Source organism: Ailuropoda melanoleuca, chromosome 1 (genome assembly GCF_002007445.2).
Source record: "Ailuropoda melanoleuca isolate Jingjing chromosome 1, ASM200744v2, whole genome shotgun sequence".
NCBI lineage: Eukaryota > Metazoa > Chordata > Mammalia > Carnivora > Ursidae > Ailuropoda > Ailuropoda melanoleuca.
Genome location: NC_048218.1, coordinates 188,553,655 through 188,568,312, shown reverse-complemented (window position 1 = coordinate 188,568,312; position 14,658 = coordinate 188,553,655). Strand labels below are relative to the sequence as shown.

The 14,658-nt window shown below is 39.0% G+C and overlaps 1 protein-coding gene across 1 annotated transcript in view; it reads left to right on the top strand.

Annotated features, from left to right (window-relative positions):
- ZNF800 (zinc finger protein 800) overlaps positions 1 to 11,131 on the top strand; it is a 44,631-nt gene extending 33,500 nt beyond the window's left edge. The window contains exon 6 of the mRNA XM_034671456.1: positions 6,071 to 11,131. Within this exon, the coding sequence (XP_034527347.1) occupies position 6,071 (1 nt within the window). The 3' untranslated portion in view covers positions 6,072 to 11,131. The remainder of the gene's footprint in view (positions 1 to 6,070) is intronic.
- The last annotated feature ends 3,527 nt before the right edge of the window (positions 11,132 to 14,658 follow it).

Below are 14,658 nucleotides of genomic sequence, written 5' to 3'. Positions count from 1 at the left end.
TACTTGTAGGACTAGTTGTCTTTGAAATGCGGTATTTATTTGCCTTTTAAAGAGTGAAGATTTCAATTTAACAAACTTTTATTGAATAGAAGCTGAAATAAATAGTTTAAAAATAATATCTAGGGATAAATCAGTAATAATAAATTAAACTTGTTTGCCCCCGTGAAGCCTGCTCAGGTATCAAAAGTCAAAGAATTTGATGCGTATTCTTCAGATTTCACTGTTTTGTAGGTTGACTGGCGTCATGCATTCATTGGGCATTTCCTGCCTTGTGTGAGCCACCGAGTTAGGTGCTAGGGTTACAGAGATGAACAGTTCCTTCTCTCAAGTATCACAGAAGAAGAACATATTATAAGGATACACACAAGTGGAATATTAAAGCACACTGAGGGGTTGGGGAAGACTTTTCAAAATTCTTAAATTCATTCTTGAGTTGAGTTTTGAAAGAGTTAGGTAGAAAAATTTCCAAGTGGATGCAGAAACATGAGAACACATGTAGACCAAGGGAAGGAATATGAGACAGTGATGGCCAAATCAAGAAAGCTCTTATGGGCTGACTAAGTAATTTTAATCATATTTTGAAGATTAGGGGTAGCTGTTGAAGGATTTGAAGCAGGGGTATATGCTAGCATTGAGGAGATTGAATTGGGGTGGAGAGTAAGATTTGTGCTGAGGAAATCAAATAGAAGCCTGTTTCAGAAATCTAAGTAGAAGTGATAAGGGCCTAAATTTAGGTAAGGCAATGAATGTGGAGACAGATATGGATACTATAATTATTTCAGAAGTGGAATTTTCCAGGCAGTGGAGATGAATAAGGAATTGAATATGATTTCCAGTTTTGGGAGTTTTGTTTGGGCAGGTGGGTCAGACCATTCTTTAAGGTAGGGAACACAGGAGGGGGAGGAACACTTTTCATGGCGGGGGGGAGTGTTAAAGTTTAGATGTGTTGAGTTTGAGGTGCTGATGGAACATCTCATTGGAGATGCTTAGTAGGACCAGGAGATATAGACTAGAGGTCAAGAGAGAGATTGTCTAAGGGCTTGAGATTTATGAGTCATTAGTGTGAGTGTATATTAAGCCCTAGGTTTTAAAGAGGTTACAAAGAATAAAACGGAGTCAGCATATCCTACTCACATTCTTCTGGTTTATTGTGTAATTTAGGTCAGCGCCTTTCTATTTCAGTTTTGCATTTGGGAAATGATGTTTGGCTAGGACTGATTCTCCATCTGCCCCACCCACTACTACTTTCTGCTGCCATGTGTGCAGTCTATAATGTAACATATATTTGATATTACTCTAAGAAGTGCTGGATAATTAAATTGTAATACTGTTAGGCAATGTGAACTAACCTGTGTTTTATTTAGAGGGCTTTACAGAAATCTCTAAGACCTATTTTAAAAGATTAACCTTAGAAAGGAAATACCTTGTTTTTAAAAATAAAACTATTAGTGGGGCGCCTGGGTGGCTCAGTCGATAAGCCTCTGCCTTCGGCTCAGGGCGTGATCCTGGAGTTCTGGGATCGAGCCCCATGTTGGGCTCTTCTGCTGGGAGCCTGCTTCCTCCTCTCCCACTCCCCTCTGCTTGTGTTCCCTCTCTCGCTGGCTGTCTCTCTCTCTCTGTTGAATGAATAAATAAAATCTTAAAAAAAAACAAAACAAAACTATTAGTGTTCTTAGACAACAAGATCTGTTTGTTGAGTCCTATACCTTGGATATGTCCAGGATTTGTTTGTGACTTAGTCCCCTCCCTCCCTCCCTCCCTCCTTCCCTCCCTCCTTTCCTTCCTTCCTTCCTTCCTTCCTTGAGGGGAAGAGAGAGAAAAGGGGTATGGGGAGGGGCAGAAGGAGAGAAAGAGAATATTAAGCAGGCTCCACACCCTGCCCAAAGCCCAGCGTGGGGCTCGATGTCACAACCGCAATGTCATGACCTGAGCCAAAATCAAGAGTTGGACACTTAACTGACTGCCACCCAGGTGTCCCTAGAAACTTCCCAGGAAGAAGCCATCTCACTAATAGAATCGACATAATCCATATGATAAACTTTAGTATCCACAGCCAGATTCTAAGGGAAAAAATGTGCTATTAAACACTGAACAGATGATTGAAGTATATTAATTTTATTTTGACAAGCTGCGCTTTTTGTTTTTTTGTTTTTTTTTGTTTTTTTTTTTTTTTAAGATTTTATTTATTTATTCGACAGAGATAGAGACAGCCAGCGAGAGAGGGAACACAAGCAGGGGGAGTGGGAGAGGAAGAAGCAGGCTCATAGCAGAGGAGCCCGATGTGGGGCTCGATCCCATAACGCCGGGATCACGCCCTGAGCCGAAGGCAGATGCTTAACCGCTGTGCCACCCAGGCGCCCCTGACAAGCTGCGCTTTTTGGATGGGTGAATATTTAAGATAATAGTTAAAAACTAGGTCCTGCACTGTCATATATGTTCCTGTGGCCCTCACTGGTTTCTCCCAATTTCTTTTCACTTCCTGTCTGAAGGGAGAACCTAACAATGGAACTTTAGACCTTGCCATCTAGATAGCCACTAGAGCTCTCCACGGGTGGAGGGATTTGTGCCCTCAGAACTGACATGAAGCAGCCTGTTTACCCTGCCCAGGCCAGTGGATACTGAGGAGGGTATGCAGAATGAGTTTTAAGAAGTCAGCCCTGCTTGGGATTGAAATCAATGACTTGATACTGAAAGCATAGGTCCGTATACCATTTGAGATATCCAGCTTTTGATTAACTTTTGAAATCTTCCTTTTAAAGGGAAGAATTCCTGGGAGACTGTGTCAGGTTTTAATAGAGTGACTTTTATGGATGTGTTATGACCCTTAAAAACTGAAGTCAGTAATAGAAATGCTGACAGACTTGAACTAGAAGAGGACACAGCTATATTATAATCTTCTAATCTGTGGTTAAATGAGAAAAGAAATCTTTACAGTTTTCTGTTCTAATGCTTTGAAAACAATTTTTTTCTTGTTATTTGAACTTTAAATTAATAATAGGCATTAGCATAAACCTGATATCCATGTCAAAATAATACAAGGGACATTGCTGTAGCACAAATTACTTTAAATTGTAAACTTTAATACTTGTTTCAAATATTCTTTTCTAAATAAATTTGCTTTTAAGCATTGATTTTTTTTTTTCCTGGCAAGCCTCTATATACCTATTCTCACCTCAGTAAATCACTAAAAGATTATTGAATAAAGGTAATTTGTGTATTTAGGCACTTGTAGGATTGTAACAAAAATGAAGAGTGGAATAGAATTTTAGAATATATATTTTCTGCATTGAGGACTTCTTTATATTTGTTCATATTCTTTCTTGCCCTATGCTAACATTTTAGAAATTTTGTTTAGAAATTTCTTGCAAGATTTATCATGTTACAATAACATACACAGATTTTTTATCCATAAGATAATGAATACCTTGAATTTATATTATGTATCATGCCAGAATTTATTAAGTGTTTATTCTTTCAGCTTTACTAGATCACTGAGAGATAGAGGGTGGTTTTTTTGTTTTGTTTTGACATTTGTTCTGTGTGGTAAAATCCACAGGACTCTATTACATCAACTAGACCCAGTTCACAGACTTAACCAATAGAAAAGTAAAACTGGCACCTCTTGATTTCCTGGTTTTGTGTGTCTTGGGTGGAGCTGACTCCTGAGTATGAAGGTTGGGATAGGAAATGATTCTAGGTACTTGCAAGAAAATACTGGAAGAGGTTTGCCAAACATCCTGTGTAAGGGTGATTTTCTCGTACCTCAGAGCCCTGCCCTATTAAAAGTTACATCTAGATGCAGATTGATCTTGTATTTGAGCGTGTTCAGTCACTTTTGACATAATACTAGCATGGCATCACTCCTGTGTAGTAGTCTGCAAAGGAAGTTTGGCAACCCGGTATTTGAAATGAATTTCTAACAGGTTTTGCGAAGTTACTATTTAAAATCAAACTATGACTAAAACTAAACTCATCATTCTACTACCAGCACTGACTTCCCTTGCTGACTTTATTTTGTCCTTGCTGCCACCATCATTTTGCTTATCATGCAGATTTCAAAATCCTATTTCTTTTATGAATCTGTTCTTATCTTGATAGTTCCCACCCATCAAGACCTCTTCCTCTGGTGAACATTTACCATACCACTTATTTTTCACTCTCATTCTTTGTGTTATTATTGCATTATTATTTAACTAGAGTGTTCCCACAATTAGACTCTAAGCCTTTGGAGGCCCGACAGTTTTTCTCTATAGCATCATGAATAAATGGATCGCTAGGCCTCTTCCGAATATCCTCTGTTCTCCAGATGTCAGTTTGGGTTTCTTTTCAGGGTCCTCTTCATCTCTTACTTTGGCCTAAACCTTCTGCTGCTCTCCACTTGGCTACTCTGGTTCTGTTAGCATCTTGTGTTAATGAAGATTGTGAATGATTTTAGGAGATTCTTGGGCTAGTTTTATGGGAATAGGGGGTGAGTTTTTGGCTTTTTTTCCTGTCTTAGGATCCATTTTTAAAATCTTATCACAAAAATTCTTCCTTTTTACAATTATTTTAAATATTCATTTATCAAAATATATTCTGGAAGTCTGTATCTTGGAAGCAATAGTTATAAAAAAGGAGGATTAACCGGAAACAAAGAAGAGAAACATTGTTGTGTTGCCCAACACTTTATTCCCAGGCTCATTTGCTTGCTGTGGTTTTTTGTTTTTTGGTTTTTTTTTTTTTGTCTCATAGCCTCATGGGAACAGAGCAGGCAGAAGTGTAAATAATTATAATATCGCGTTATGTAAGTCACTGCAAAGTAAGGTCTTACAGTTATTTTTTTTAGCCACCTGGCATTTTGTAAATACCATCTTTTGAGCCATACTCCTTTGAATTGCGGATGGGGACTCTAGAGATTTAGTAGAACCTCATTTTGAAGTGGAGAAAGTTGAGGTAAGTGATTGCACCAGGTCACACATGTAGTTAATGAAGAAGTCAGGAATAGAGGCCAGCTATCTCTTAAAATATTATTTTAGTAGGTAATAACACATACATGTAAAAAAAAAAAAACCAGTATGATGAGGTGTTCTGTGAAAGGTAAGTTTTCTTCCTATCCCAACTCTCTGTTCCCTCATTCTCTACTCAAATTACCAGTTTCTTGGGCTTTCAAGAGCTGTTCTATGCATATATAAGCATATAAATGTATACATTCCCCTTGATGCAAATGGTAGCATGTTTGTATACACTTTTCCATACCTTTTTTTTTTTCCCACTTTTTTATTTCCACATAGCATATGTCTGGATTTTGTAGAGCCAAATATTTTTATTCTTTGGTTCGTGAACTTTCATTTTACTGTATTGTCTGTCATTTAAACAACCAGTTTTTGTTCATGTGAATGGACAAAGGGTTAAATTGTGTTTTGTTTTAGTATATATTGAATTCCTCATGTGACCATAATGTAGTATTTCACATGGCGTTCTGCAAGAGATCATGGTCATTGATTTATTTTATGATAAATGTTAAAGTTAAAAAAATAAGTGAAATACATATAATTATTAGTGCTAGTAACTTAAAATAACTGATTAGGATATTTACTTTTCCATTTGAGAAAGAAATGACAGGCAAAGTTTTCAGGGAAATGACTTACCTTTAGACTTGTGTAAAAATCTGGTGTGTACAAAACAGTTTAATTTCGCAGTGCCAGTGAAAAGCAGTGATGTTATAAATATCAAACCACAAATGTTTATTTTCTAAATTTTTAATACCTTTTTTTAAAGATTTTATTTTTAAATAATCTCCACATCCAACGTGGGGCTTGAACTCACAACCCTGAGATCAAGAGTCACATGCTATACTGACTGAGCCAGCCAGACTCCCCTATTTTCTAAATTTTTAAATCTCCAACCTCATATGCAAATAACAGACATAATTTTTCATTTGTTTCTCAAAACAGATTGTAACTATGTGTTTTAATCATCTTAATATGACTCATGATCATCTGTATAGAAATGTATCTTTAATTTTGATCATTCTGGGTTTATTTTGGCTAATATATATGTATCAATGCCATTATGGCCATCTATTTTTCAGAGATTAATGGGGCCTAAAGAACTGCACGATTTTAGATCTTTTGGACCAAACTAGATCACAGAAGGCGAATCCATTAAAAAAATATGTCCCATGCCAAATGTCCATGAAAGGATTTATAGAGGTTAAGTATTTATATTTGAATTTTACTTTAGATGGACAGTAATCCTGTGTTCTCCCTAAGACAGCAGTACTTCTCATGCATTATTTACTGAGTAATTCTGTTTGAAAATAGCGTTAATTATAACTCCATTACTGACTGGGAAAAAGTTAATCATACTAAAAGTATATTTTCATAGTACTTTCACAATAGTTAAAATTCAGTAGTAGAACAAATAAGATCGTATCTCTGAGGCTTATAGCATTAGTGCAGCTTTTATGTGTGTTATCCTGGACACGGGGTTCTACTGGTTCTTACTGCATTCTGACTCTGGAATTCTTGGTGTAAGACTGAGAACTAAAGTCTTGTCAAAAACTGTGATAAGTCATGTTAGAACCTTGCTCTATATATTTATAGGTCTCTCTCCTGTGGAGATGTTATCAGAAAACAAAAACTGACAAAGCCCCCCAAACAAAAAGAAAACCTTAAGTAACCATGTATTATGTGAGACATGGGAAATGCTTTGATATTTATTCTTTGGTATAAGGTTATATGTCCCAATTCCACCTCTACTTGAATTTTTTTTTTTTTTGTGGAGGTGACTAATTTCTTTTAACAAGTGAAACACTTAATTGGTGTTACTTTAAAAAAAAACCAATCTTGAGCCTTCTCTGCTGTAAAAACTAAGCTCTAAATTCACAAGGTGGTGTCCTGGAGCCTGGAGAAACACTATATTTTCTTCCTTCTTTTTCCATCATTTTCATTCCTAACTGGCTCTTGTGTGTGCGTGTGTGTGTGTGTGTGCTGCATGCATGTGCATGTGTATGTGTTCATGTGTGTTTGAAATCACATGGCGTTGTAGTTTGAAGATGGTGAACAGGACAGGGAGGGCAGGCTAGCCTCCCTGCCGGCCTCACAGGTAACTTTGACATGGCCATTACTTTCTAAAGCTGGCCTTCATTACTGGGTGATCTAGCAAGGTGACTGGGTGCTAGAGAACTGGGTCACTCTAACCAGCCTCCTAGATACTAGTGTGTAAATTCCACAAAGCTAGCTTTAAAATTTGCAGTGAGAGGTATCAGGCATACTGGTTTCTCATTTTTATGGCTCAGTGTATTTTCTCCAAATAGGCAAATCTACAACCTACTAAATTATAATCAGAAGGTTGCTTGATGAGCATTGAATCAGCTCTCAGTGACCAAAATCAGCAAGTTCTGGTAGTATAATGCGTTCATCTTTCCCAGGGAATGTATTTGCCACTCAGACCAGATGTTCTTCAATTCTCAGAGCATCCTTTTTACTAGACCAGGCTGCAGACAGATGGCCAGCTTTTGATTTCTTGATTTTTTTTCTTATGTAGTTACTATAGATGATCTCCTTTAGCACATTTTTTCCCATTAGAGTTTAATAAAAGGGCATTCAAATCTCTCAAATAGCCCAGTACCTGGCATACAGCAATTAAATGATAACTAATATTGATAAGTATAAGTGATGTTGAGTTCAGGTCACCTTGATACTTGAAATGTCAAAGTCTTTTGGGCCATGTCTTTAGATGACTGATCTGTTTCATCTTTTACATTTTCAGTTATTTTCATTCTTTATTCTTTAATTCTTTTAACTCCTTAATTTCATTTATCCTTAATGTTGAATCCATGAGCTAATTAGGACAGTTCTTTTTAGCTGTGAATGATTTTGTTACCATTTTGTTTTTGGGCTTTGATTCTCTTCAGATGTCAGTTTTTTTTTGCTCCAAAATACCTCATTCCCCACAGTTTCCCATCTGCAATGTGAATCTATTGAAAGAGATCATCTTCAAGTTACTGCTCAGCTCTAGAATATATATAATTTTGTATCTTATTTGAACAGATGATGTCAGTTACAGCCCTTTCCATCTAATCATGCTTACCTTCATTTCAAGCTCTGCTTAAATTCTTTCTCATAGCATGTAAAGTTATTTTGAAAATGGTAGCAGCATCTCAACTCTTAGAATATCAGGATGGCCATGAAATTGGGAGGCAATGATTGAAAACCCCAGAGGTAAAGATATGATGATGGTGAATTCAACAGTCAACAATGATATTGCAGATATGACAAATACACAGTTGGCAAATCAAAACTTTTTGTATGAAAATGAGTACAGAAAGGAAAAATTGAGATGAGTCAGTTGAGCAACAATGAGCATTGTCAGCCTTCCCCTCTTCATCCAGGGATCAGTTATTCTTTTAAGAGTGGCAAAATAGATTTAGGAAAACAGTGGAGACATTGCCACAGCTCTTTCTGGTATTTGTAAAAATACGGATTATGGTGCATTTTTGAAGCAGGTGGTCTCAGAACCACACCTGCTGTTGTGGGAGTTCAGAAAATGGAGAGATCATTTCAGACTGAGATGTTCAGGGAAACCTTGTTAGGAGTGGCTTTGGTCTGGGTCTTGAGGGATGGCAGTGTTTGAATAGATGAAAGGAGGGAGAAAACATTTTTTGATGGGTGAAATGCCAAGAATAAAAGCATAGAGGTGAGAAATAATAGCGTATGTTAGGGGAGTGGGGAGTCAAGTAGTTTGATGCAAAGTTTCTTCAAACATGGTCCATGAAAGAGAACTGAGGCAGTGCTTCTCTCAAATATCAGTTACTTCAGAATTAGAAAAACCGGGTGGTTCAGCATGCAACTGGCTGAACTACTGATGCCCCTCAGTGCATCAGGCTGCACGTTTTCGTGTGCTCCCTGATGTCATCAAAGAAGAATTCCATTTTAGGATACTTTTTGGAAATTGGAAAGGCTGGCAGCATTTTCAAAATAATTCTGTGTATCTCTCTAATATTCAAGTGAAAGAAAAAAAATGACATGCAGATGTGCGCTGGTCATGTCAGGTACACATCTTGGCTTTCCTGCTTTCATGAGGGAAGGACAGCCACACGTCACTGCGACTCATTAGTTTCCATATCAGCTGCTGTCACCACCCTTCTAAGAGGGTGACACCACCTTACCAAGAAAGAGGAACAGAATATGTTTTTCTCTACTAGACAGAAGTTTGCTGCCTTTCAAGAGGTCTTAATTGAATGCGAAAGCAGAGGCAATAATGTTACTTGACTCTAGCTTGAAAGTCTTGGAGGAGTTCAGTGTGCCAGTACAGAGGCTACCTCAACCTGACAAAGTATTCTGTGGAATTCTGCCTTGGTTTGTGTACCTTTGTGAGTCAAAGATTTCAGTACTTGTTACCATGGAGAAAAAAGTCACAATTGATTATCGAAGATGTTATGTGTTGCTGTGTCAAAGACTGTATCATAATTTCATCCCAATAAGCCAAATCTCATTGAGATTTACTACTGAGCAGTTAGAATTTTTTAAATTAATTTTCTTCAGGAAGCCACCATTTTTTAATGAAAAATAACAATGTGAGGGAGGCATAATCCTTTATAAATATTGTTTTTTTATATATTGCTAATGTTCAGGAAATCAGTTTCCAGTGCAGTGAAATAAAGTATATGGTGTATGCATTTGTGTGCATGTTTCTGGAGGAGAAGTCTGTGTCTTTAATCGGAATCTCAGACTGGTCTTTGACTCCCCTGAAAGGTTAATAACTAATAATTTAGCTAGTGTGGAGACAGTGGGATGCTATGGATGAGTCTGAGCAAAGGAATGACAGGAAATTAGAAAGCTCATGTAAAGAATGTGAGAAGGAAAGCTTTGGCAGGACTGAGGGCTGATTTAAGGATTCAGATTAGCTCCACGGTCTGAGTTATCCTAATAATCTGGAGGTAATTTTCTAGAGAGAGCTTCTCAAAGGTAGGAACCCCCTGTTAACCTTCTTTGGTCTTAGTGTCTAAGCACAGTGCCTGAGATGATAGGTACTCAAAAATGTCGAATTAAATGGAATCACTCTATGGACTACAGCACCAAAAATAAATGCCCTTCTGTTTTATCTGTATTCAATCCTGTTTAGGTTATAACCCATTTGGTGGAAAATAAGGTTTCTGGAGAGAGAATGCTTTATAAAAAGCTCAGACAACCTTTTTGTTCAGAAGCGGTTAGTTAACACAAACATTTGGCCTCTTCGGATTTGTTCTCTGTAAATTTTATTTCTGATAAACGTCTACTAGAGGTGTGCCTCTAGACGTGATAATTTTATCCATTCCCTTCAGAAAGAGGGAGACTTGCAGGATGGTGTGGGTGATTAGGTCATCATATATTTAAGCAATATTCTAATGAGCATCTAAACTTGGATTTAAGTTAAGTAAAATCAACCTGACAACTCTGAGGTCACTTTGGCTTAAGATATCATTGGAACTTACAATGTGTTTTCTATCAATTTAACAACAATGCCCTGGAATCCCACCCCTACATTATATCAATATAATTTTATGGTCATCTTTATGCATTTTCCTGGGACAAGGTTGGGCAAAACAGACTTCCTAGGTATTAATAACTGCCAAAAATTTAAATGTGTTCTCTTGGAAGACCAGGATGTTTAGACTCTAGTTCATTGTTAACATTTTTGTTTTGCTCCCACTAAGTACTTTTAAGTTAAAGAGAAAATTATTGAATACATTGTTTAAACATTGCTATTATATAAAACATTTGTTCCAAAAATATAATTTGTTTTTTCTGTGGCGATTATAAATCAAGTTTGTTAAAAGCCCAGAAAGCACCCCCACTTTTGTCTGAAGTAGAAATTATTACTAGTGTAAAATAAGGGCTAAACTTCACAAAAGACACTGGTTATGATTAACTGCATAATATTTAAGGGATAAACTGCTTTACTGATTTACTCAGAACCTTTCTGGAAGATAAAGTATTTCTGGGGTCCATCCATTCATTCTTAAAATATGATGTTCACCAGTTTGCTAAACAATATGATTATTTTCATAAATTTGAATTGGGAAAAAGAATGGGTACGTAGGAATGGATTAAAATTTTACTAACATGTGTTTTTTATTATAAAAATAAAATGTGCTTATTATATACAATTTGGGAAATATCTCAAGATTACCTGCGGCCTCATCACCTGGAGATGACCATGTAACATTTTGGAGTGTTTCTCTCCATTACGTTACACATCTGTGGTGTGTTGTGTATGTAGATACCTAAGTATACACTCCTCCACACACACTACAAATGGGGATGAAAACTGATTTTTTCATTCCATCGAGTATACATACTTTCCCATATGATTAGGTATTATTTCCTGGCATTATTTTAATAGCAGGCTAATCTCCACTATAAGAAAAAGACTGTAATCGAACCGACATCTTACTGTTGGATACAGGATATTTAGCTTTTCTTTATTTCTTTTTTTCTTTGCCTTTTGTTTTTGTTGTTTTTTCTGTTATAGATACTGCATTGAACACCCTGTATGGAAATTTTGTATGTATTCATAATGATTCCTTACGGGAAAACTCTAAAACTAGAATTGCTGGGTCAAAGTATGAAAAAAGCTTAAGGGTTCTGATCCATTTCCTTACATTGCTAAAGCCTGTATGAGACTTCAGCTGGATGCCGGTTTCCTCTGATCAACACGGGTTTCTCTCCTGTGTCTGCGGGCCAACCTGTTGGGCGGAAACGGCATCGCGCTGAGTTTGGGTTCGCGGCTCCCGGATTAGCTGGGAGGAGCCAGCGCGTGGGTCCCGTTTCTAACCGGCGTGTCTTTGTCTTTCTCCATGGGGACCGCTGCCGCCCGTGCGGGCCGAAGNGCCCGCGGCCTCGGGAAGCCCGCGCCGCCGTGAGCGCCGCCGCTCGGCCGCCGGCGGGACTACACCCGCGCTCCCCCCGGCCCGAGTACCTCAGGCGCCCCGTCGCGGCCCGCCTTCTTCCCCGCCCGCCCTTCCAGCTCCTCCCGGGCTCTGGGAAGGCCGCTCCGACCGCAGCGAACTGCTCGGGTGCTCTGCCGTTCGCACACCTCCCTTCAGCCCCTCGCTGCAACCGGACCCTCGTTCACCCCAGAGCTCTTGCCCACGCAGCCCCTCGCGAGGACCGTGTGCCTTAGGGCCGGCGGGTCGGGAGGATGGCCTCCTGCTAGTCGTTGCTGCTCTCGGAGCATTACTACTTCATCCTGCCTGCCCAAACCCCGGCTTTTTTGAGAATCTTGCCACTGGACAGCAGCATCCTCTTTTCCTTCTTGTAATTTATCAACTTCCTAGGCAGTTTCTTTCATTATTAGTTCTTCAAAGACTAGCTGCTACCGCTTTAGTCTACTTCACCTCAAATCCTTATCATCAGTAAGCTAGTCCCCCCACCCCCAACCCCGTCTGCCAGAAGATTGTTTTAGTGTACAAATCCCCTGTGACTACGGGGTCATCAACACCATCTGGAGTGTGTAATGCATAACTGTGGTTGAACTTGAACTCCAACATCCAGTCTCCTCCTTGTAACTTCATCTCCACTGACCATTTCTTCCCTTCGGAATCAGTCCTTGTCCCCATGGTTCTAGATTGCCATCCCAGGCGATCCGCTCAGTTTGCGCTGAAGCCACGCTTCTCCTGGGCTCCTCCCAGCCCCAGCACAGTGTGGGTATTAGTGATGGCCCATTCATGTGACATGCTGGACTCCTCTAACGAGCATCTTTGTCGTGGGGACTCCCCAGCAGCCTGGCCGAAACTTTCTTAGAACTGTGCTGCACGCAGTCTACGGCTCTCCTTGCTCAACCCCCGTCCTTTCATAGTGTCAGACTTGCATTATGGTGTGAAGGCCTCCCCTTCCCTGCTCCTGTTTCCTTACCTTTTTCCTTCACAGATGTTCCCTCAATAGAAAAGTTGAACCCTGCCTTGATGTCTGCTTCTAGAAGGACCCGATCTAACATCTTATCAGACATTCCACTCCAATCACCATCTTCCGATCTTTCTGGGTCCCTTGTTTACTGAAAGCTAATTCATTAACCTCGTTTCCCCCCACTGTCAGCCCCTGTTTTAGATTCACTTCCTTTCTTGTCTAGCCTAGATGCCATGATCCATCATTGTAATCATCCTCCTTGAAATACAGTGCTCTCAGCAGTCTCGAACCTCAGTTTCTTCCAATTTACTTGCCTGGTAAAATCCCAACTCTGGATCAGCTTTACTATCTGCCTTCCGTGGGCTTGATTGGGACAACTGAACGTTTTCCTCCAGAAAATCACAGTGCAGTCAATTAGTTTTACTTCCAACTTGTTATTTCCAACCTCAAATTGGTGCTATTGTTCCTACTGGAGTCTCAGTTTCTCACTAAAACTGATAAACCTTTTCATCTCTCCTCATATTTTTCTGATCTCCTCCTGCCTGTTTACTTTAAATTTCCCTTGGAAAATAAGAAGATATTACATAAAAACTTCTTCATCTTCCCACCATCAGACTCCCTTGTCCCCACCCCCCAACCCAGCTACCTTGGTAACCATCTCCTTCCTTTTGGTGACTATGGAGGAAGTTTCAAAGGCCAGCCCCTCCTCTTGTGCTCTGGATCCCATCTTCTGTCGCCTTTCTGAGGACACTTCTCCTTATATTTTCCCCTTTCTCTCTTTTGCATCATCAATATCTGTCTTGAATGGATCATTCTCATTAGCATGCAGACATGTTCCAGTGTCCCCCCATCTAAACCACATCTTTCCCATCTGTTAGCCCTTTCTCAGCTCTCCATCATAACTAAACGTCTCTATGGAGTTATATATTGTCTTCATTTTCTAATCTTCCAATTATTTTTCAGTCCACAATGTGACTCCCCTGCCACCACCAGCACTGAAAGTGTCCTTGTTAAGGTCACCAGTCACTTTCATATTATCTTATCCAAGAGGATACTTTCCTGTCCTTACCTTGACCGCTCTCTGGTTCTTTAAATGTTCTCTCTTCATATCCAAGACACTGTTTTCTCCTGGTCTTCCTCTTCCTTCACTGATCAGTGTTATACTCCTTCTGCCTACCTTTGAGAAGTTGTGGTTTCTCACCTCCATTCAGGTCCCTTTTTTTCCCCTTATGTTCTTCTTCATGACAGTCTTATCAATTTCCATGGATTTAAGTACCATCTTTATGCTAAAGGGTTTCAAATTTGTTTCCTACCTTGACCTTTAAGTTCTAGACTCACATATCTAATTGCTTGCTTAATATCTTCATTTGGATGGGTCAGATCTTTCAAGCTTAAATGTCCCAAATCTAATTCCTCATTCTTATCCCAAACTTGTTTCCCCTTTTCTCTATTACAGTGAATAGCACCACCATCCTACCAATTGCTCAAGCTAGAAACCTAAGAGTCCTCCTTGATTCTTTTGATGACCTCTTTTTTTTTATATGAAATAGACCAGCATAATCTATCAGCTTTATCTCCAAAATATACCTTTAATCTGTCTGCTTATTTCCATTTTCAATGCTATTACTTAATCCTGATGAATATTTTTTTCTCACTTGATTACTGTGACAGCCAGTCCTACCTATTTTCTCTGCTTCTACTCTTGACCTGTGACCCACTTCAGTACATTCTTGATACAGTGGTAACAATGATTATAAATGGAATTGAGTAAATTGTTGCTCATAGGATA